Raw genomic sequence first — 24,355 nt, forward strand, 5'->3', positions numbered from 1 at the left:
TGGACCACTTCTTTCACTGCTTCGTCCGACGAAAATCGACGGCCCCCTTAAGGCCTGTTTGAGTGGACCAAACAAGTGATAGTCAGAAGGGGCAAGATCGGGACTATATGGAGGACGATACACTACTTCAAATTTGAGTTTCTGGAGTGTTTCAGCAGTGTGGACAGCAGTATGTGGACGGGCATTGTCGTGCAACAACACAACACCTTTTGACAGCAATCTTCGGCGTTTGCTTTGAATTGCAGGCTTTAGCCTGGCAGTAAGCATCTCGCTGTAACGTACACTGTTTATTGCTGTGCCCCTTTCCCCATAATGTTCCAGTACTGGACCTTGTGCGTCCCAAAAAACTGCAAGCATTAGTTTTCCTGCGGACGGTTAGGTCTTGAACTTTTTCTTGCACGGCTGTTTACTCTCCGGCTCGTAATGATGGATCCATGTTTCGTTACCAGTACTGATCCTGTCTACGAAGCGATCCTGTCTTACCATAGCGATCCAAATGTTATTTGCAGATGCCCAAGCGCGTTTGATTATGCAATTGTGTGAGTTGTTTTGGGACCCATCATGTACAAACTTTATGAAACCCAACTCTGTTGTGGATGATTTCGTAGGCAGAACCGTGACTAATTTGCAGACGATGTGCCACTTCGTCAATAGTTAATCGTCTGTCTAAGAAGATCATTTCACGAGAACGCTCAATGGTTTCCTCACTTGTGGCAGTAAACGGTCGTCTGGCTGCTTAATCGTGCGTAATACTTGTGTGACCATTTCGGAATTTTTAAATCCATTCGTAGACACTCCGTTGTGGCAAAACACTGTTCCCGTACTGTACCAAAAGTCTTCGATGAATTTCTGCCCCTGATACGCCTTCCGATCACAAAAAACGGACCACTGAAAATTGCTCTTCTTCGGTGTAAATAGACTGCGGAACAGCCATGACTACAGCACGGCAGCGATAACGAAAATAACCTAGCAGCTTGAAAATTTCAAAGATATAACAACAAATAAACAGAGTATGCGTCATCAACGTAAAACGACAGTACCATCAAAATAAATAAAAAATAACTAAATTGCGGATAATAATTGACTTACCCTCGTATATTCCTAGAGTCACTCAACTTCGACACCTAACCATACTCCACGGCAGCATCAGAAACAACCGCAGATTGCTGCCAACCCTGTCCGCCAAATCATTTATGTATACAGAGAACAACAGCGGTGCTACCACACTTCCCTGTGACACTCCTTACGATAGCTCTGTCTGTGTTGAACATTCGCCGTCGAGGATCACATATTGGGTTCAATTGCTTACGAAGTCTTCGAGCCAGTCACACACATATTTTATTCCATACGCTCGTACCTTCATTGACAGCCTGCAACCTCAATGCACGAGCCATGTTGGTATCACCCTAAACCTGATATGCGCCGCCTCCGCTGTTCACTTTGTGGTATGGGTAACGAGCAGAGAGACCAGTACTGGTAGTTGCCGATCTCCAGGAAGACAGATGTGTATCGTCTGTTGACATAAGTGATGAACTGCTCGTCTTTGTATCATCTCGCCTTCCGTCAAGTTGTGCCCTATAGTTCTTTTCCCCTTGGCTTTAATTCCATTTCCTCTTATAAATGTTAGTGAATTTTCTTCAATGTACAGACTAAATAACAAGGGAGTTATGTAACAACACTATCTGTTTCCCTACCACGTCTTTCAGCTTTCGTAATGGCAACATGGTTTCTGAACAAGCTATAGATAATATATCGCTCCCTACATTTTATCCCTGTTACCTTCTGAATTTCAAAGACAGTCTACCGTTGTATAATACAAGCACTCTTGAATACTGACTGAAACTTCCTGAGAGATTGAGAAATTAAATCTGTGTACAAGACAGGGACTGAAATCCGGAGCCTTGGTGTTGGAAGTCACAGCTGTTACTGACTGAGCTAGCCAGGTATGGCTGGCTAAACCCTCTCTTTCACCCCTCCCACCGCTCCCATCCTCCCCCCCCTCCCTCTGCCCCCCCCCCCCCCCCGCAAATCCCACACAGTTGTAGTTCCGCCATCACGTATATTCTTGCTTCCACTTTGGACTGGACTTCTCCTGTACACCTTGTGCGACCACCAGCGCTGCTGGAAGAAAGGGGGACATGACTTAGCCATAGCCTGAGAGACTACTTCCGAAATGAATGTTTCACGCTGTAGTGGAGTGTGCACTGTTGTGAAACTTCCTAGCAGACTAAAACTACGATGCGGACAGGGACTCGAACCCGGTAGGTGCCAGGAAGTTTTATATCAGAGTAGCCCATTTGTAGACTGGAATTATCATTCTAGAAACTACCGCGTAGGACTGCACTAATAGGGGAATAATACACTCCAATGGGTCACCAATTTTGCTCATCTTTCGCACGACCACAGTACATACTTACGTGTAATGAAAGCTCACCTAGTAAGTAGCGCCTCTCAAGCGTTTTCGAGATACTGAGATTCAAAGTTTTATGAGGCTATTGAATACTATAATAGAGCGCCAAATCTGGAGAAGCAGCGGTAGCGTAACTGGCTAAGACTGGAAGTGTCCGTACTGCGCCCCAGTCTTGTCATTCGTTTTTCCTAATCTGCCACTAACCACTTGTACAGTTAGAACGAATTATGTTTCTTCGAAAAGAAACAGTCATGGTGATGATAATCATCGTGGTACATTCGTTGCAAGCTGTAGTAACAAGAAGTCGTAGTACAGTTATCATTTGGTCTGTGGATAAATTGCATGCACGCACCTATCGGAGTCATATAGGGCTACATCTGGTTTGAAGAATACACACTGTATCTGCGATGCAGACATGATTGTATCGTTATGTAAATGCTCAGATGTTCAAATGTGTGTGAAATCTTATGGGACTTAACTGCTAAGGTCGTCAGTCCCTAAGCTTACACACTACTTAACCTAAATTATCCTAAGGACAAATACACACACCCATGCCCGAGGGAGGACTCGAACCTTCACCGGGATAAACCGCTCAGTCCACGACTGCAGCGCCTGAGACCGCTCGGCTAATCCCGCGCGGCTGTAAATGCTCACTTTATCGCTGTTGCTTATTATATGTCGCATGAATATACCACAATGATTGTCGGTATTGTTATTGTTCCTGTCTGAAGACATATCATTGCTTCTAGTGACAGATATGTATCACATTCGTAAAGCCCGATTATACCTTCATTTTCAGACAGCAATGTAGCTTGGTGTGTATTCACCAAGGAAGTAAAATAAAAATACATTTCACGAGAGTTGCACACAGATGTGATTTGTGTTAGGTAGTGCCAATTTACCAGTGGTACAGTAATTCTGGCTTGAAGTGTGACGTGGGAAATGCCAACAACATTCTTAAAAAAATAGATATGTGTTTTTTCTGCAATCTGCAAACTGCACTTCTTAACTTCGAAGCGGCCATTAATATTTTGAAAGCAAATGAAAATTTCTTGTGAAAAGAAGTAGTTAACTTTACTGCTATTATCTTTAAGAACAACTTGCTTTTCGATATAGTCTTTGTCCAAGTATCCTGACGAACGAATTTTTACTTGCTTTTGGTTACAGTCCTTGGCCCACTGTCCTGATGACCGAATTTTAAATATTTACTACATAACTACTTTTTTCATCTAACGGGCAATCCTACAGAATTTATGTGACTGTGGGCCCACTATTAACATTTCGTTTCGAAAACGACTGTGAGAGACTGTTGCTGCGCTCCTCTCTTTAAAAAGATATGAAGGTGTAATAGCTATATTTCTAGTTGTGACTGAGAGCGGTGTACAGAACAACATTAAACAGTATTTACTTGATTTGCACGCTAATAATTGTAGCTGTTAGAGTAGCACGTTTTTAGGTCGGTTGGGACATCCAAGTACGTGTGGCAAGAGCAAGCTATTAACGCTTATTTTCCCCTGGGCAGCATGTCAGGTGTTGAAGTGTGAGTACATGGACACATAACTGTTAGCCTATACTGACAGGGGTAGCCCGCATTGTGGTGCAATGAAGACTGTATAGCAAACACCAGGTAGTAAATTACGTGAAATGTTTATTGGAAGACTGTTCAATGCAGAGAAAAAAACAGTGATGTATGTACATTTTAAAGTACCACATATAAAAATATCTGCATTTATACCCATTACAACCTGTATACTGATTAACAGGTTATTGCGACGCGGAGGAATGAATGGGTAGCATATAATGAAACTTTTTGTGTGAAATAATGAATTTAAATTGTTCTCCCCTCGAGTATGGAATTTAATCAGTCCGTTAAATATAAAAATATTAAACTGCCTCAAGAGCTAATCACCTTACTAAATTGTTCTACACTTTTTTTCCAACTGAGTGCGACATCAGTGGCACATTTCAACTATGAAGTTGGGAATAAGGGGATGACAGATACTCGAAACGTTTGAATGAGAGAGAAAGGTCGCCAACTTTGAACATTAGCTGTATGTATACCATGTTGCCCTGCAGGCTAGCGCCAAGATTACAGCACACAGGGTGCATCCGCTTGCCAATGTGAGGAGGATTTTGCCCTTGGCCTGGCCAGGGTAACAGTCAGGGTTGGTTCTTTCAGGTCATCCCCACTTGAGTTGGTATTGTGAGCCAAGTCGTGGGACAGCTGTTCGACGGACAAATTTTAATGGCCAAGTTAAAAGGCACCAGCACCTCATTGTCTGTCTCGATCGACGCCATTGTGGCAAGAAGTGAGGTTTTTCCATGTGGCGATCCCATCACTTTCCCCTGCCACACACTCTGTCCTTTGCACTCTGTTTATGCCGTTGATTCACTGAAATTGACAATGGCCAGGAGAGTGGTGTGCTGACCACATGCCTCTCCATATCCGCATCCAGTGACGCCGACGGTTGAGGATAACACGTTGGTCGGTCAGTACCGTTAGGTCTTCTGAGGCCTGTTTGGACGGAGTTTGCTTTGAGTTCTATTCCTTCATAAAGTACATCTTGGTGTGCTGTTTATATAAAACGATCAGTCAGCATTAAGTTTGACAGTTTATTTACAGGGCGTCAATTATTGAACTGCATCAAAAAAAAACAACGTAAATTAGATATAAACAGTGGTGTGCACCACTTTATTCAACATGTAAAAGTCACCACAGATATTCGCATTTATGTTATGACACGTTCGATATGCCTGCCATCATTGGCGATGATGTGGTGCAGACGAATAGCAAAATTCTGCATCACCCGCTGAAGTGTCGGAACATCGATGCAGTCGATGACATCCCGAATTGCTGTTTTCAGCTCAGCAATGGTTTTGAGGCTAATGATGTACACCTTGTCTCTAATATGCCCCACATAAAAGGAGTCGCATGTGTTCAGATCCGGAGAATATGGCGGCCAATCGAGACCCATGCCAGTGGCCTATGGGTAAAGTGGACTTTGTCGCTAAACCAAACCATTCAAGCGTATACTAATTCTCATCATATCCCGCGGCAGTTTCAACTTCCTAACGAAAACCGTTCAGATCCTAAGAATATGGCGGTCAATCGAGGTCCATGCCAGTGGCATCTGGGTAGCCCAGAGCCAGAATGCGGTCCCCAAAGTGCTCCTCCAGGACATAAAACACTCTCCCACTCCGAAGTGGTCGAGTTTCGTCTTGCACGAAGTACACCTTGCCGAAATCAGAGTCACTTTGGATAATGAGGATGAAACCATTTTCCAAAATGTTCACGTAACGTCCGATAGTCACCGTGCCATCAAGGAATATCTCACCGATTATTCTGTGACTGGGCATCGCAAACCACACAGTCAGCCGTTGAGCGTGACCAGACTTCTCTGCGCTGAAATGCGCCAGTTTTGCTTAATGACGAACCCATCCAAATGAAAGTGGACTTTGTCGCTAAACCAAACCATTCATGCGTATACTAATTCTCATCATATCCCGCGGCAGTTTGAAATTCCTAATGCAAACTGTTCAGAAGTTATGACCATTTTATTCAATAATTGTCATCCTGTCTATACTTCGACACATTTACTTACTTTGACACGCATAAACAACAAATAAGTGCACAAAATATAAAGTTAACACAAAACAGTTTTCCATGCAACGTAAGTTCACTAAACAGTACTTTACATAAAAATGCACAAAATTTTTAGGCTACCCCATGGTACACTAAAAATAGAGACTACAAACATAGTTTGGTGACCTCAGAAACCTTGTGATGTCCCCACAACACTTTCCATGTGTTCACTGCGTTAGATGAAAACTACAGGGTGTCCATAATGTTCCTGTTTCAGAACGCTGTACAAAGAGAACAACTCCTCAGAATTATGTCAAATTTTAACAGCATATTATTGAAGCAGGGGGAGCGTCATGGAACAAAAAAAAAATTAACGAAAATATTACCAATTTGTGTTCTAATGTAAGTGAGGGGTTACAGATGACAGATGAGCCGTAATACGACGACTGTGGTTTGAGTCTCACATTACGTAATCTGCAATGTTCAATGTGTACGTCTGCACAAGTTTAGCAGTCAGTTGTTGTATCACTGGTAGTTAGGTGAGCCCATACATCACTGCAAAATGTTACCACATCGGATGGGAAAAATGGATTTTTAATTCTCCTAACGCCAAATACCGCACAAAGAACACAATGACACCAGTTTCCTCTTTGGGCCAAAAACAGGATAAAAAGCAAAATGACATTGATTTTTAAATGTCCTCTTGCCAAAAACAGTATAAAAAGGAATATGACATCGGTTACTAACTGTCGCAAGACTAGCGCAGAACATATTCAGTAGGTGAAATTTAAAATTTTCCCGGCGAACTAAATATTTAAAAATATTTCGGGCTTGCAGCCGGTCGTCGTTAGCTTCCATCCACGATATTTCGACTGAGTCTTCGATGGCTCACCTGAGGATGGCTAGCAGTTGTCCAGTCGAAATATCGTGGATGGAAGCTAACGACGACCGGCTGCAAGCCCGAAATCTTTTTGAATATATTCAGTATGCTGTCCATTGATTTCTGTGGCAAGTTGAAATCGGAAAACAGCATGTTCCACTACAGTTCAGAGTGTCTCGGGGGTCACGTTAAGAATGCATTGCACAATGCTTGCCTTCAATTCAGCTACATTCGTAACTGAAGGACTGAACACCACATCTTTCCGATAACCCAAGAGCCAGTTACACGAGTTAAGATCGTGTTACCTGGACGGCCAGGCTGTAGGGAAATGAAGGCTGATAATTCTAGCATATCCGAAATGCCCCTGCAGCAGCCGCTTCACTGCCAGAGCAATGTGCAGAGGAGCGCCATCTGTCATAACAATGATCCTCCCCACATATACAAACTATTGGAGGGTTTAAACGATGTCGGTGTGCAAAATACACTCGTAGCCATTACCAGTGAAGGTACAGGCAACAGGACCCGCAGAACTTTCCCCAAGAAAAATACGGCCCTACAATAAACGACACCATCAACCAAAATCACACAATTATTTTTGGTGTGTGTGTGCGGATTTTTCAACCCCCATATTCTGCAATTCTTCTCATTCACATGTTCTTGGAGATGGAAATGGGCTTCGTCTGTCCGTAGAATGTTCCATGGTCATTCGTTGTTCATTTCCACACGAGTAAGAAATTTTCGAGTGATCGTTTGTCTTGTTGGTAGATCAGCACTAAATAACACCTGAAAGTGGGTGATGCTGTACAGATAGCAATGTAGAATTTTTTGTAGGATTTTATGAGCTGTGCTTGCAGGCATGTTCAACGTTCAGGCATGTTTGCATGTTTGCACACCACCGCTCAACACTTCCTGCAATGCTGTGGCCACATCTTCAACAGATGTCGGACCAACTACTTTCCTCCCTCGACTGCACTTGAAAAGAATCTGTCTTTTCGAATTTTGTAATTATTTTCTACAGACACTTGTCAGACATCGGACCAATGCCTTTTCTCATACTCTCAATTGTCCGGAACTTCTGCAGGACTACTGGCGTACAGTCACTATTCTAGCTTCACTAACAGCGCGATCCTTGATGGAGAGAGCCATGTTCAGCGTCTCGGATGCAAACTGAGGAACAGCCGCGCACTGCGCGTCTGTTGGTTTCCACCTTCTGACGCATACAGTGCCATCAATGAGTAAAATTTTCGTTAATTTGTTTCCCCTGTGCCAGTAATCCGCTATTCAAATTTGACGTCGTTCTTAGCAGTGGTTCTCTTTTTACAGCGTTTTGAAATTGGAACTTCACTTATGGACACCCTGTAAATTTATGTCTCGGACATTATATTACTTGCATATGTTACATGCATATGTATGGTAACATCTGACGTATACATCTCGCTAACGGATAATGATATCGAAAAAACTTTCAACTGAGGCCATCATCTAATGTGCATACATAAAAAATTCTTACAGTTTGTCCTGAATGGGAATTATAGAAATGGCCGTAACCACAATTGGTACTTTTGGTACCCAAAAGTGATGTCTTTTTGCGGTTTTATCAGGAATTGCTCATAAGTAAATTATATGTTTCTTAGCCATTTGAAGTCCACGCTAGACCGCACCTAATGCAAATAAACAACTGAGCTGCTCAGTTTCCGCAGGCTGAAGGAAGTGTGTAATATTTAAGATTTGGCCCTGCACTGTAGGACAGCAACAGAATGCACGTTCTTCCAATAGTTCTATCTGGAACACTGGACTCTTTGACTCTATGATCGAAAGAGCCTGAGATATATCCAGAAAAATCTCATTTTTGTGTGCGGCTTTTTGGAACTTATTTGTACCGTGCACTGTTGTGCACAGTCTGATTATCATTCTCGCTGCATGTGAATTAATTTCATAGGGACGGCAACATGTATTCCTCGGCCCAGCTACCACCATCTGGTAACCTCCTTATCATCACACACGTGTGTGAAGACTAGAAACCAGGGGATGTGGTATCACGTACCGACACTACCCAACAGGCATCATCGTTTGCAGCAGAATTGCAAGTTTCCATCAGATGTCTGTAGCAGTGATGCAGGACCCAGCAGAGCCAATGGAGCACCACTGATAAGCCAGAGACTCTGTACCATGAGTGCCCTCTGCTGCCACAACACAGGACAGCCAGTGGCAGCCACACAGTCCCACTCATGTCCAGACCCACTTCACTATGTGATGCTATGTAGACCCCGGCTATTTGTAGCTCCAACACCATCGATAGCGCTTCAGTACAGTAAGCCCCATCCTTGATGATATTATGATAGCTGCACTCAATTTCTTCCTATACTATTTACAACACTTGGAGATATATAAGTAAATCTTCTGTTTGTTAAATCGTTCGCCGATCATTTCTGCTCCTCTTAAGCTTTCCTAAGACGACAGCTGCCGCACCTCTTTGTAGCCCACATCTACCTACAGTTGTGTATGACTTCGTACACAACACAGCAGGGGAGAGGAACTAGCAGAAATAAAGTTGTGGGGGCTGGTTGTAAGTCACAACTGGATAGCTCAGTTAGCAAGGTCATTGCCTACATAAGGCACTGGATCACGGGGTCCTGGGTTCGATTCCCGGCCGGGTTGGGTATTTTCTCTGCCTGGGGGCTGGATGTTGGTGTTGTTGTCATCATTTCATCATCATCATTCGTGACAAATGCTATATGGGATTGAGTTAAAAATTGGACCATGTAAAAATTGGGACTTTGTACGGGCGCTGATGACCGCACAGTTGAGCGCCCCCCCCCCCCCAAACTAAACATCATGATCATCATCATACAAAAGGCACGATTCTGAGTTCGAGTTCCACCCAGCACACAGTGTTAGTCTGCCAGGAACAGTGCACTTAGTTTTCGAAAACAGACACAAGTCGCACTTTGTATTTTCCGTTATGACCGGTTTCGCTCTTCAAATGAACAAGAGCGTCATCAAAATATACAATTTAAAGTTGGCTGACAGCGTTAAAGATTGCCTTTACAGTTGTCTGACAGATAGAAAGATTAATTTGGCTGTACTATAGTACATAAACTTACGTTTAAAGTACGTTGAAACTACTATAGTAAATGATGACATTGACAATGACAGCGCTGTCAATGTCATCATTTACTACTGTACTTTAAATGTAAGTTTAAGTGCTATAATATAGCCAAATTAATCTTTAGAGCTGTCAGCTCTAACAACCCTACCACAACAAAGATCAAAATTTTAATAACGATTGTGGTGTTTCTCACGCTGCTAAATACTGCATTTTCGGGCAACATCAGTCATATTATGTGGCAGGTGTCATTAGAGCACAGTTAATAGTCATTTTATGTAATAATGAAAAAACTAGGCACTCATCTTTTTGTGTTTCCAACGCTGGTCTCGTATTATCATGGCTCAATCGTTGAAAATCTAGGTGATTATGATACCAAGCTCGGATGCAAAGAGGCCTAGGTTTTATTCTGCTATATTCAAAAGTTTTGTATATGCGCTTCTCAAACCATTCTTGAAGATTAAACCTTTCAAAGTTAGCACAAAAGTGATGGAAAAAAAAAATCAGCACTGCGAATTTAAGTTACACTTCCTTTTAATTGCTTTATTGCAATATCACGTAGCACACAAAACATCACTTCACAATAGAAAACATACTTGAAAACATCTTCCTCACAGTCACTGTTAAAGTTCACATTTTATAAGCTGACGACAATATTCGTCTTTCCAACATGACGTCTACAACTTGACTTTTTCAAGGTCCGACTCTCTAACAAGTTAACAACTAACTAATAATCGCTTACGCGCCCAAAAATCAGAGTTACGTCAAAGATCATACGGACAAAAGAAAGAATACACATAAGAATAATATCATTGCAATATAAACATATCGATGTATCAAAAGTGAAATCAAATCTGAATGTTGTCTCAGAAATATGTTAAGTAGTTAACAGAAATACAGTAGAATATTACTGGTATCGAGAGGTTCAGGTGAGGTACCATAATGGTTACGTAATTCAAGTACCATTACACAGCCAACTCTATAATCAATCTTGAATGCTGTCAGACAACTTTAAACTGTATATTTTGATGATGCTCTTGCTCATTTGAAGAGCGAAACTGGTCTTAATAAAAATATGCAAAGTACGACTTGTGGCTGTTTTAGAAAACTTATATTTAACAGTCGCTGCCCCTGCAGACAATGTCTGCTCTTGGTGAAGAGTGCACATTTTGCTGCAGAATGAAAGAATGATTTTAGCATGTGGTGAATGGCTGAGTGGCTGTTAATGTTATGCCAGATAGGCTACAAGCAAATTAAAAATATGTTGTAATACTTACTTGGTTTGGGCGAAATGCCAGACGAGGGCGATGATGGCATTAGCAGTGTAGTCGACTGGGATGAGGTCACCGTTGGCGTCTGGGTCGCCGATGGCGCTGTGCAGCAAGCCCTTGCCGGCGGCCAGCAGCATTCCGACGGGGCCGTTCGTGTTGTCCACCCAGCCCGGCATCGGCTCCTTGTACGTCGGAATCACTGCAGAACCAATGATGTCAGTTACACAGCTGGTATTGGAATATGTCAACAGTTCACTAAACTGCAGTAGTGAAAACTCTCTTATCACGCACGAACATGAACTTAAGTTTTGAACTGGACACGAGTACGGAGGTCACACAGACGCCGCAATCACTGCAGCCTGCGCTATGCACCACTCACGAGACACAGTGACCAGCTCTAGTTGGTGTTCACAAGATAACATGGTCAGCAAATGTGGTGCTCATAGCCGGCCGCGGTGGCCGTGCGGTTCTAGGCACTTCAGTCTGGAACCGCGTGACCGCTACGGTCGCAGGTTCGAGTCCTGCCTCGGGCATGGATGTGTGTGATTTCCTTTGGTTAGTGATGCCCTTAGGTTAGTTCTAAGTTCTAGGGGACTGATGACCTCAGATGTTGAGTCCCATAGTGCTCAGAGCCATTTGAACCATTTTTTCTGTGGTGCTCATAAACTGCATCCAGCAGTAGATAGCGTCAATAAGACACCGTGGGAAGCTGTAGGCAGCACTCAAAAGAAGCTGTGGACAGCCCCAGGTCGTGTTCACAACACACTACAGCCAGTGCTGCGCAGTGCTCAAAAGATGACAAGGCCAGCAATAACCTGCACTTGAAAGATATCAGTGGCCAGCGCGAAGAGGTACACAGAAGAAATTGTGGCCAACATAGGCAGTGCTCACAGATACCCACAAGACACTGGGAAGCACTCACGAGACACCATGGCCATCATGATGAGGCTCTCAGAAGACACTGTGGTCAGTGGTGGGCATCTCATATTCCACTATGACCAGAGCTAGGAGGTGGTAACAAGACACTGTGGTTATTAGCACTAGGCAGCACTCAGAAGACATCATGGCGACCACGAAGAAGCACTCACAAGACACTGTGGTCAGTGGTGGGCATCTCTCATAAGGCACTATGACCAGAGCTAGGTGTTCACAGGACACTGCGGCTAGTAGCACTACGTAGCAGTCACAAGACGTTGCGGCCACCATGATGAGGGACTCACAAGACACAGTGTTAGGCAGCTCTCATATCCCACTATGACCAGAGCTAGGAGGTGTTCACAAGACACCGTGGCTAGTAGCGCTAGGCAGCACTCAGAAGACATCATGGTCATGATTATGAGACACTCAGAAGACACTATGGTCAGGGTTAGGAAGCTCTCACATGACCAGAGCTAGGAGGTGTTAACAAGACACTGTGGTTATTGGCACTAGGCAGCACTCAGAAGACATTATGGCCACCACGAAGAAGCACTCACAAGACACTGTGGTCAGTATTGGGCAGCTCTCATATCCCACTATGACCAGAGCTAGGAGGTGTTCACAAGACACTATGGCTATTTGCGCTAGGCAGCACTCAGAAGATATCATGGCCATGATTATGAGACACTCAGAAGAAACTATGTTCAGGGCTAGGAAGTTCTCATAAGGGGCTATGACCAGAGCTAGGAGGTGTTAACAAGACACTGTGGTTATTAGCACTAGGTGGCACTCAGAAGACATCATGGCTACCATGATGTGGCACTCACAAGATGCTATGGCTAGTGCTAGGCAGCTCTCACAAAACACCATGACAAGAGCTATAAGGGACTCACAAGACACTTGGCTAGCAGTAGATCTCGCTCATTAAAACGCCACTGTCAGTGCTGTGCAGCGCACAGCATTATGCACCACTCACAGTACACTAAGTAAGTGGCTCTGAGAAGGTGCCATAGTCAGTGCAAGGTGGTGTTCACAAGACACCAGTGCAGAGCTGGGATGTGCTCACAAGACTCTGCCATCAGAACTACACGGCTCCCACGATAAACAAGGTGTAAAGATCTGACCAGAAAAAGGATCGCCCTGTTTTCCTTCACTATTTGCCACATCCTGCCATTCGTGATAGGCTGCTAATGTGATTTTTTTTCCAACGTACTGGATATTTCAGACGTATACATCAGTCCTGAAAATTGTGTTTCTTTCCTTCATTACTTTACTTTTCCTATTACTTTTACTGTTCCTTGGCATGGGGTGGTGGTTGTATTCAAACGCCCATGGCCACTGTTCATATATTGGCCTTTTATTTTGAATGTACCCCACAACCATTCTTTTAAAACGATGAGAGATTACCTAAAATGAAGTTACACGGAATGAATCACAATTTATACCCTGATGAGCCAAAACATTATGACCCCGGCGCACCGCAACATTGAATGCTGCCTGATGCCCTTGCGGGCATGTAACTTTGTAGAAGTATGTATACGGAGCATACGTGGACGGGCGATCACTCTAGCGAAGATGTGGGCTGCAAATAGAGAAATCCAATTAGATAAGCGACTTTGACAAAGGGCAGATTATTATTACGCTAGCCTATGAACGAGTATGTCGAAAATAGCGCATCTGGTTGAATGGTCGCGTGCTACTGTCGTGAGCATCTACGTAAAGCGATACAAGGACAGTGGAATTACTAGTATTTGCTAAATGGATCGACATACACGACTCTTCACAGAACGTCGCGTTCGGAGGCGGTGATCTGTGGCATCTCTGCCGAAAGACCACAATGCTGGCGCACGTACAATTGTTTTCCAGCACAGCACTCATCATACATTGTTGAGCATGGAGCTCCGCAGCAGACCACCCCTATGTGTTCACGTGTTGACCCAACGACATCATCAATTACGACTGCAGTAGACACGGGACAATCGGGATTCGACCGTCGATCAATGGAAATGTGTCGGCTATTCGGGTGAATTACATTTCTCCTACATTACGTCGATTGTCGTCTCCACAAACGCTAACATCGAGGTGAACGGTGGCTCGAAACGTGCAGCGTGCCACGGACGCAGGCTGGTGGGACCAGTATTATGCTGTGGGAGACATTCTTTTGCTCTTGAATAGGACCTGTGGTAGTGATCTAAGACACGCTGACAGCTGCGAACCACCTGCATCCCTTCGTGCCTAGTGTCTTGCCCGACGGCGATGTCATCTTTCAGCAGTGTCATTGCCCATGTCACGGAGCCAGCAGCTTGCAACAGTGTGTTAAGGAACACTATAGTGAACTCACGTTGATGTCTCGGCTGATGTTACTCATGTGGAACCCATCCGGGTCGCTATCGGGCGCCATCACCTTGTACGCAAATCAGCGGCCCGTTACTTACGCAAAGTACACGAGCCGTGCATAGACATCTAACGCCACATAACTCCGCAATCCTACCAGAAAACTGTCAGGTCCCTGATACGCAGAATCAGTTATGTATTTCGTTCCAAAGACGGACAAACGGGCTATTAAACAGGTGGTCGTAATGTTTTGGCTCATCAGTTTATTGTATCTCATTTGTTCCGAAATCGCTGTCGTTGAAAAGTTCTTAGTTCCTGGATGATGGGTCGTAAAACATTCGCCGGCCGCGGTGGCCGAGCGGTTCTAGGCGCCTCAGTCCGGAACCGCGCGACTGCTACGGTCGCACGTTCGAATCCTGCCTCGGGCATGGATGTGTGATGTCCTTAGGTTAGTTAGGCTTAAGTAGTTCTAAGTTCTAGGGGACTGATGACCTCAGAAGTTGAGTCCCATAGTGCTCAGAGCCATTTGAACCATTTTTTTGAAAGGCCGGAATAGATTTAAGTGCGAAAAATTTTGATGAAAACTGATGTCGAAATTTCTGTGGTTAAATTCTTGTCGTATTGATGTTTTAAACTTTAGACAATCGTTAGAAACATTTAGAAAATATGACGTATAACTGTGTCAAAAAACAAATTCTCGTTCCGATTTGAATTTAATGTAATATACCGGAAGCATGCATTTCCTATTCGTGTCCATGACTGGAGTGTATCATTACAGGAAATAGTACCGTGAACAATATAAGCATAACAGCCAGGCAAATGTCAGCGGAAAAGAATACCCGACTTTTAAAGATTACTCCGTGTTTTATAGCTGTTTCTGCATTACAGTAAGGAATCCGAAACGCATATACTACGTACAATCCGAGCATAAAACGTTGCCATACATGAAACGTAACGAAAATTAAATTTCAAAGAATGAATATTAATTAAGAGATGTTAGTTTTTTAAATTTCTGTTAAACTGTCACGAAAACTGCTTTAGAGTTCCAGTGTTTGTTCTGTGGTTTTGTATGTTCCTTCTAAAAACGATGTCTTGCACCCTAATATTGGTTAACCTTTTCCGTTTCTGAGGATTCTAGATGATCAGTTGAAAGCTACAGATACTTAAGGCAACACTGCTACTGTAGTAGAAACTGCGGAATGTCTCGCCGTTCCTGTTAATGAATGTATGACGAACGCTGAAATTTGACCTACTTATAAAATGTATTTTTTTGACAGATTACGTTTCCATTTGTTGGTGGTGAAAATTGGAGAGGCTCTGTTCGAAGCTTGCGCTCTACCTTGGCAGTGCATGAGACACCTGAATTCGCGTCTTTAATAAAAAAAGAAAGTAAAAGCACTTCGAGCAGCAGCATCTTCGGCCCAATACGCCCGCCGCTGATAAACTACCCTACAAATAGCTTTCGTCCTGTATAAAGCTCATCATAGGTGCCGTACGACCATCTTGCGATTTCGAATTGCAATTTACATTTCTGCACATACATTGACAGTAACCATGGTGCCTCGCTAAGACGGCCCTACACACGTAACAAATAATAAAGGAGTTGGAAGTCTAGTAAGTTGTTATCGAACGCGTCTCTTTGTTATGATTTATAAACAGGCGTTTGAGAGACACCCCCTAGTCACAAAATCTTTGTTAACTCGGAGATACAAACAGCGAGAATGAATCCCATGCCCACAAAGGACCCTATAGAAACAGGCCGTGATGCGGGAGAGATACCCTCATAGAAGGCTGTGAGCCATCAGCTGGAGTGTTTCGCGAAAATCAGATTTACACGTATTAAACATAATTCTGAAACATTACTACACGCCTTAATAATTCTGCTGGTTTGTAGAACCTACATAATATTATCGGGGCGTATACGAACCAGCAAACTAAATATAACCTGGAAAACATTAGTATTATTATGTTGTAACTTTATGTGCGATATTTTACGTCTTCAATTGTCACGAGTAAGTTTGTTCTGGTTTGTGTACCTTTTTTACAATACTGCCATGTTGATAATATCACTCTGCAAACAAGAATTTAACTTCGAAAATCCTAGGTCCAAATAAAAGGATGGACACATGTGTTCCACCACAATGAGTTTCAGTATCGAGAGGCTTAAATTTTGTTCTGGTAGCGAAATTCTATTACTGGTCATAATCCAAGACAGCAGATAAATTTTATTTTCCAAATATATGTATCATAAGTTGTAACATAAATTTTAACTAGGAAAGGGTTAATAGCGTGGCATCGATAGGTAGGAGTCGAGAATAATTCTGTGGGGACATTACGTTCTTACGCCGTAAAATATGGATGGGATTACGTGTTTCGTGCCCGTCACTAATTTCTCTCCTGTGAGAGAAATTCTTCATCTCAGAGTAGCGCTTGCAACTCACATGCTCAATTATTATCTGGGGGCTCAAGAATACACGCTGGTCTTAAACCATTTTTATTATGAGTCCGTAGTTCTTGGTCCTCCAATCTTGGCTCTTGCAAATATTGTGTATTATTCATTTCTCCCTATAGCTCACCCCTATTTTTCTCATAATTTCGAACATCTTATACCATCTGACATTGGTGAACGCTTTTTCCAGGTTGACAAATCCTATAAACGGGTCTTGATTTTTCTTTAGTCTTGTTTCCGTTATCAGCCGAAACGTAAGAACTGCCTCTTTGGTCCTCTACATTATCAAAAGACAAACTGGCCGTCATTTAACATATCTTCAATTTTCTTTCCCATTAATCTGTATATTATTCTTGTCAGCAAGCTGGATGCATGAGCTGTTGAACTGATCGGACAATAATTCTCGCACTTGTCGGTTCTTGCAATTTTCGAAATTTTGTGGATGATGATTTCCCGTTGCATTCTAGATGGTATATCGGCAGTCTCACAAATTATACACACCAACATGAGTAGTTGTTTTGCTGCCACTCACCCAATGATTTTGGAAATTCTGGTTGAATGTTATCTATCACTTCTGCTTTATTCGATCTTAAGTATTCCAAAGCTTTTCTAAGTTCTAAACCTGTAATTAATTATGGATCTAACTTATGATTTTATTGTAGTGTCGTACACTTTCGACACCACGCAAGGCAGTCAACATCAAGAAGTCGGCAGTAAATCGTGCGACTGCCCCGCCAATCCACGGCCGGTTAGGACGCCCTCAGCAGCACACGAGGCCAGTTCACAACTTAAGAAGCGACCGCACCGACGCCAAGAGTCTGATAGTGAGGTTAACTCTGCGCATTCGAAGCCTACTAGCTAGCCTCACCTCTCTGTTGATATTGTCTAACGCGAACTTGCTTGAATCAAGGAATTATTGCAATACAGATGGACTTGGCTGAACTGAAGTTAAATAAACCAGAGTGAAAAACATACCCTAACGTAAAAAAATCGTAGCACCAAAAAGGATCTGGGCAATATAAACGAAAGTTTGTATATCTGAAAGATGATGTCTAATAAAATGTCACGGCTGTCGAATAAGGGTGGTGCTAGTAGAGTCACTATCAGGATGCAAATCACGTTTGTTTAAATACAAGCTGTAACGGTCGTGAGCGTTAGTTACCTTTGAGACTTCACGCGATGAGTTGGCGTTAGTCAAGAACGCCTTTATGGCGACAAAGACGCCATTTTCAACATCTCACTAAGTTTGAACGAGGTGGTGTAAAAGGGCTACGAGAAGTTGGATGTTCCTTCTGTACTACTGCAGACATAACTGGCAGGAATGTAGCAAATGTACATGACTGCAGGCAGCGGTGGCTACGAGGATGTACGGTCGCTCTACATAAAGGGCTACTATCACGTGGGGAGACCGTCGGGTTCAGCGTATGGCTCTGGCGCATCATACTGCATATGCAGTAGCAGTATGACCAGCAGATGGCACCACAGTGACACAACGAACTGTTACAAATCGGTTACTTCAAGGACAGCTCCGAGCCAAACGCCCTGTAACGTACATTCAACTGACCTCAAACTATCGCCGTTTGCGACTTCAGTGGCGTAAAGCCAGATGTCATTGGAGGTAAGGATTGCCGTCTGCTGCGTTTTCTGATGAAAGCTGGTTCTGCCTCGGTGCCAATGATGGCCGTATGTCGGTTAGGAGGAGGCCAATTGAGAAGCCTGCAACAAATGTGCCCGCGTGCTAGGCACTTTGGACCTACACCAGAGGTTACGGTCTGCGATGCTATTTCGTATGTCAGCTGTAGCAGTTGGTGGTTATCCCACGCACTGTGATGGCAAATTTGTACGTCAATCTGGTGATTCGACCTGTTGTGTTGCCATTTATGAACAGTATTCTACGAGGTGTCTTCCAAAGGGATGAAATTCGCCCAAACACCGCTGTTGCAACCCGACGTGCTCTACAGAGTGTCGACATGTGGCCTTGGTCTGCTCTATCTCCAATCGACCACTAATGGGCAACAACTCGACCGTCATCCATAACCACATTAACCGTCCCTTTACTGAGCGACCAAGTTGTGCAATAGGCACGGACCTCCATGCCACAAATTGACATCCGGCACCCGTCCAACACAATGCACGCACATTTGCATCCTTGCATAAAACATTCTAGCGATTATACCGATTATAATTGTACCAGCATTTCACATTTGAAATGGCTTATCTCGTGCTTACATTAACCTGTGACCTTGCAATGTTAATCACTTAAACATGTTACCTAACCAAATGCATTCCCGAAATTTCATTACTTTTTTAAAAGTTTTCGTGCTGCGATCTCTTTTCCGTCAGTGAATTACGTGGGCTTCTCATTATTTTACTCTCTGTCTCAGCCCCTAATATTTCTAAATTTATAAAATTGGTGTTCCTATTCATCCTTCAGAGAGAGATGAATAGAAACGGCGCTGTTAATCTTTTTATCGTTTCTTTTTATTTATCCTTTGGATGAATAGGGAATGTCAAAATCTTTTTTGTTTCCAGGAGAATAAAATACAAAATGTTCATATGTGTGTGAAATCTTATGGGACTCAACTGCTAAGGTCATCAGTCCCTAAGCTTACACACTACTTAACATAAATTATCCTAAGGACAAACACACACACACCCATGCCCGAGGGAGGACTCGAACCTCCGTCTGGACCAGCCGCACAGTCCATGACTGAAGCGCCAAGACCGCTCGGCTAATCCCGTGCGGTTAAGAAACAATAATTATCTGGTTTAAAAGAAGTTTTATTCCGTGAAAACCAAGAATATGGCACAAACTGTGTTTTTTTATTCTTGTTTCCAAAAAGAGAGTGTTACACCTTAAAATATTGTTGTAAGGTGGCTATAATTTCGCACCTTACAAGCACTCATCTACATACTTTGCCCTGATTTACAACCGGAATTAGATATCATTTGATAGGTTGTACATCGTATATACGAATATTTAAAGAAGACTGACATTGTCACGTACACCTTGTAAGTAGTTGTTAACGCTTATTGCATGAAAGGTGATGGAGTGTCTTTATTATCAAACCGACGTAATCAATGACTGCCTATACTAGTGGAGGTTGGAACGCCAGTGGAAATGAAACGGTAGGGGTAACTCAGGCCCTGGGTGGAAAAGCCCGCACTGGTCTGTTGTTCCTGCTTAACAGAGGAAGTTGCCCTAGCCGGACGGTCGGGGCACCTGAGCGCTGAAGCACAATAGAGTGGCGGCTGGCTGGTATTGTAGCTAGGCCTGAAGGATAGCCGGAAACTCTGAAAATCTTGGAGGCAGCAGAGAGGAACAAGGAAGCGTTACCTTGGAAATCACGCAGGCTGGGTTATTTCCGAGGATTTTTACTCCGAGAAGCGTACCGTTATATGAATTCCTAATTAACGGGGGTAGATATTTCCTCGCAGACTTTCCGCGCTGAACGACAAAAGACTAAAATACGGTTGTCCAGCGTTCGGAAGAATCTGTAGAGAGGGAGAATATTCCGTGGTCTCGAGAATATGCTTCACCTTGTGCAGTTATGAGGGAGGGTAGCAGAGCTTTGGTGGGAAGCCAGCGGTTGTGAGAAAGAGGTCTTCCGTTTTGAGTGCCCGTGTCTGATGGTCGCTCAGTATCAACTTTGTTGCTACAGACGAACTTTCTTTGTTCTCAGGAGAGTTTATAGTTAGAACGGTTAGGCACTGTACTGTTACGAACTTATACGATTCTTGACTTCGCCTCTGGGTAGGAAGTCGTCGTTGAGTGCGCAGTGTTCAGTGATTGAGAGCACTCCTTCTGCCTATACTCACGTTGAGACTTTGCCTGAACTCTGCCCTTGTGGCTGGGAAGTTCGCGTTTCTCGTCTGTAGAACACAGAGAGGAAACGAGGTTTTTTTATACACTCCTGGAAATTGAAATAAGAACACCGTGAATTCATTGTCCCAGGAAGGGGAAACTTTATTGACACGTTCCTGGGGTCAGATACATCACATGATCATACTGACAGAACCACAGGCACATGGACACAGGCAACAGAGCATGCACAATGTCAGCACTAGTACAGTGTATATCCACCTTTCGCAGCAATGCAGGCTGCTATTCTCCCATGGAGACGATCGTAGAGATGCTGGATGTAGTCCTGTGGAACGGCTTGCCATGCCATTTCCACCTGGCGCCTCAGTTGGACCAGCGTTCGTGCTGGACGTGCAGACCGCGTGAGACGACGCTTCATCCAGTCCCAAACATGCTCAATGGGGGACAGATCCGGAGATCTTGCTGGCCAGGGTAGTTGACTTACACCTTCTAGAGCACGTTGGGAGGCACGGGATACATGCGGACGTGCATTGTCCTGTTGGAACAGCAAGTTCCGTTGCCGGTCTAGGAATGGTAGAACGATGGGTTCGATGACGGTTTGGATGTACCGTGCACTATTCAGTGTCCCCTCGACGATCACTAGTGGTGTACGGCCAGTGTAGGAGATCGCTCCCCACACCATGATGCCGGGTGTTGGCCCTGTGAGCCTCGGTCGTATGCAGTCCTGATTGTGGCGCTCACCTGCACGGCGACAAACACGCATACGACCATCACTGGCACCAAGGCAGAAGCGACTATCATCGCTCAAGACGACACGTCTCCATTCGTCCCTCCATTCACGCCTGTCGCGACACCACTGGAGGCGGGCTGCACGATGTTGGGGCGTGAGCGGAAGACGGCCTAACGGTGTGCGGGACCGTAGCCCAGCTTCATGGAGACGGTTGCGAATGGTCCTCGCCGATACCCCAGGAGCAACAGTGTCCCTAATTTGCTGGGAAGTGGCGGTGCGGTCCCCTACGGCACTGCGTAGGATCCTACGGTCTTGGCGTGCATCCGTGCGTCACTGCGGTCCGGTCCCAGGTCGACGGGCACATGAACCTTCCGCCGACCACTGGCGACAACATCGATGTACTGTGGAGACCTCACGCCCCACGTGTTGAGCAATTCGGCGGTACGTCCACCCGGCCTCCCGCATCCCCACTATACGTCCTCGCTCAAAGTCCGTCAACTGCACGTACGGTTCACGTCCACGCTGTCGCGGCATGCTACCAGTGTTAAAGACTGCGATGGAGCTCCGTAGGCCACGGCAAACTGGCTGACACTGACGGCGGCGGTGCACAAATGCTGCGCAGCTAGCGCCATTCGACGGCCATCACCGCGGTTCCTGGTGTGTCCACTGTGCCGTGCGTGTGATCATTGCTTGTACAGCCCTCTCGCAGTGTCAGGAGCAAGTATGGTGGGTCTGACACACCGGTGTCAATGTGTTCTTTTTTCCATTTCCAGGAGTGTATATTTTGTGGCTGGAGTTCTTCCATCGTCACAGACGTGTACGAGAACCATCACTCTGACAAACTGGATGCAGTAGATACGGTGACATTGCTAATTGCTTCGACTTATTAGGACTATAAAGCTAAACAACCGTGATCAAGTAAATTTTATTTCCACTGAGGTTGCACACCACTGTAGATCATCTTTGAAAGTAGTGTCTCCTAGTGTTTGGTACGTAGGTGATGTCAGTCATCTCACGATATTTACTGACTAAGAAATGACTCTTCATCTGTTAAAATAGACCTGTTTAATTCGCCTTGAATCATTCCAAAAGAGCATAACAAAAACGTTTCCTTCTACATAACAAAATTTACATGCGTACAGTCTAAACGACCGCTCACTTTTTCGATATATTTGAATCCCAGCGTTGTCTCCTGGTTTGAGAAGAGTGCCATGCCGTTCTTCATTTCCGTCAAATTCTTAGCCTTCTTCTGAGCAGATACTGTTGGTTAATGGTTCTGTTCACCCTACAAATTTCGCAAAGTAGCCACATGTTTTCAGACAGCTGAAGCGAAAGTCGAATTAAAGTATACATTAAAACTGGACTTTTGGTTAACGAAAGGGAATTGCAAATTTGCTTTCCATATACTTAACCACAAGTGTTTACCTGGAGGTCCAGAAATAGGAACTAGTTAAGCCACTACGTAAAAGGACGTTGTCACGCCACCCTCTGATTACCAACGTATTGTCCAAAGCCTTTGAATGTATAGCCCACGACGAGGTAACGAACTACCTAACGACAAACAACCTACCAGACTAATACTAATCAAGTTACGGAAAAACATCGCAGCACAACTTCTGCCTTACTAAAGGTAACAGATAATCTGAAGCTTGCCATGGTTGCACAAGATGCGATTATCATGTGCTTCTTTGACTTCAGCAAAGCCATTCACACTGTCGAATTCGACATTTTACTTGCCGAATTTAGCAGCCTAAATTTCTCGCCAAGTGCACTGCAATGCCATCGCTCGTACCTGACGTCTCGCCAGTATTGCTTCATTTGCAGCACCACAAAGTCGCAATGCAGGAAGGTGCTATCAGCGTCCCCCCAGGGTTCGGTATTGGGTCCTATACTGTTCCCATACTATGTGAACTACGTGTCATCACTTTTGTCCTACTGCAAATACCACATGTAAGATGATGACCTCCAGTTGTATCCAAGTGTAAAACTAATAAACATCAAGACAGCTATCTAGAATCTCAATACCGATGTGTGTCCTCTGTCAAAAGGTCGAAAGGGGTGCAGCAGATAGGGTGAAAGTTCAAATCTTCCAAAACCCAAGCGGTAATGGTTGGTCATTGCAGGCACATTAGCTCGAATTATCGGGTATCTCCGGCATAGTTAACCCTAAATGAGATTTATATCAACATCCCTCCTACAGCAAAGTCTATGAGTAATAAAAGACGGAAATATAAAGTGGACTGACAATTTAATGTGCAAGAAGGCATCATCATCTCATTATGCCCTACAAAAACATAAAAAGCTTTTCCATCTTCACCTGAAAAATAAACTTGTACAGACACTTACACTTCCGCTTACTGATAATAGCGATGTTATCCTGATACTTCCAGTTATTGATTACAGCGATGTTATCACGCAAGGCCTTTCTTAGGAAAGCTCACTGCACCTGGAACTGGTTGTGGTTGCCTGTGTTCGTCATATCTATGATGTTCGACACCTTGATCATGTTTCACAATCATATGCACAATTAATTATCCTGGCTGCGTTCAGAGTAGAGCAAGACTATCCATATCCTCTGTCTTGCCTATTGTCCTATCAACAAACACCGTTCGTCATATCTCTCGTCGCCCTTACAGCTCTTGTCTGAACAATATGGCTGAAACACCTGTTCCCATGAGAACAAAAACTTTTTGTTCCACTCCATCGTTCAGCCAATTTCTCGAAGTCCTTATCAGTAGCAGAAACGCGACTCTGAAACAACTACCAGCATTATGTTAGAGAACTGAATAACATCTTCAGCTTCAGAGGACATTTATTGACATATCTACTGTAGCAACAATAAGGATTACCA

At 44.0% G+C, this 24,355-nt stretch overlaps 1 protein-coding gene across 1 annotated transcript in view; it reads right to left on the reverse strand.

Annotated features, from left to right (window-relative positions):
* Positions 1-24,355, reverse strand: part of LOC124545523 (putative fatty acyl-CoA reductase CG5065) — a 100,822-nt gene that overhangs the window by 41,240 nt on the left and 35,227 nt on the right. Inside the window, exon 4 of the mRNA XM_047124471.1 lies at positions 11,257-11,449. Coding sequence (XP_046980427.1) covers positions 11,257-11,449 — 193 coding nt within the window. The remainder of the gene's footprint in view (positions 1-11,256; positions 11,450-24,355) is intronic.

Source organism: Schistocerca americana, chromosome 8 (assembly GCF_021461395.2).
Source record: "Schistocerca americana isolate TAMUIC-IGC-003095 chromosome 8, iqSchAmer2.1, whole genome shotgun sequence".
Taxonomy (NCBI): domain Eukaryota; kingdom Metazoa; phylum Arthropoda; class Insecta; order Orthoptera; family Acrididae; genus Schistocerca; species Schistocerca americana.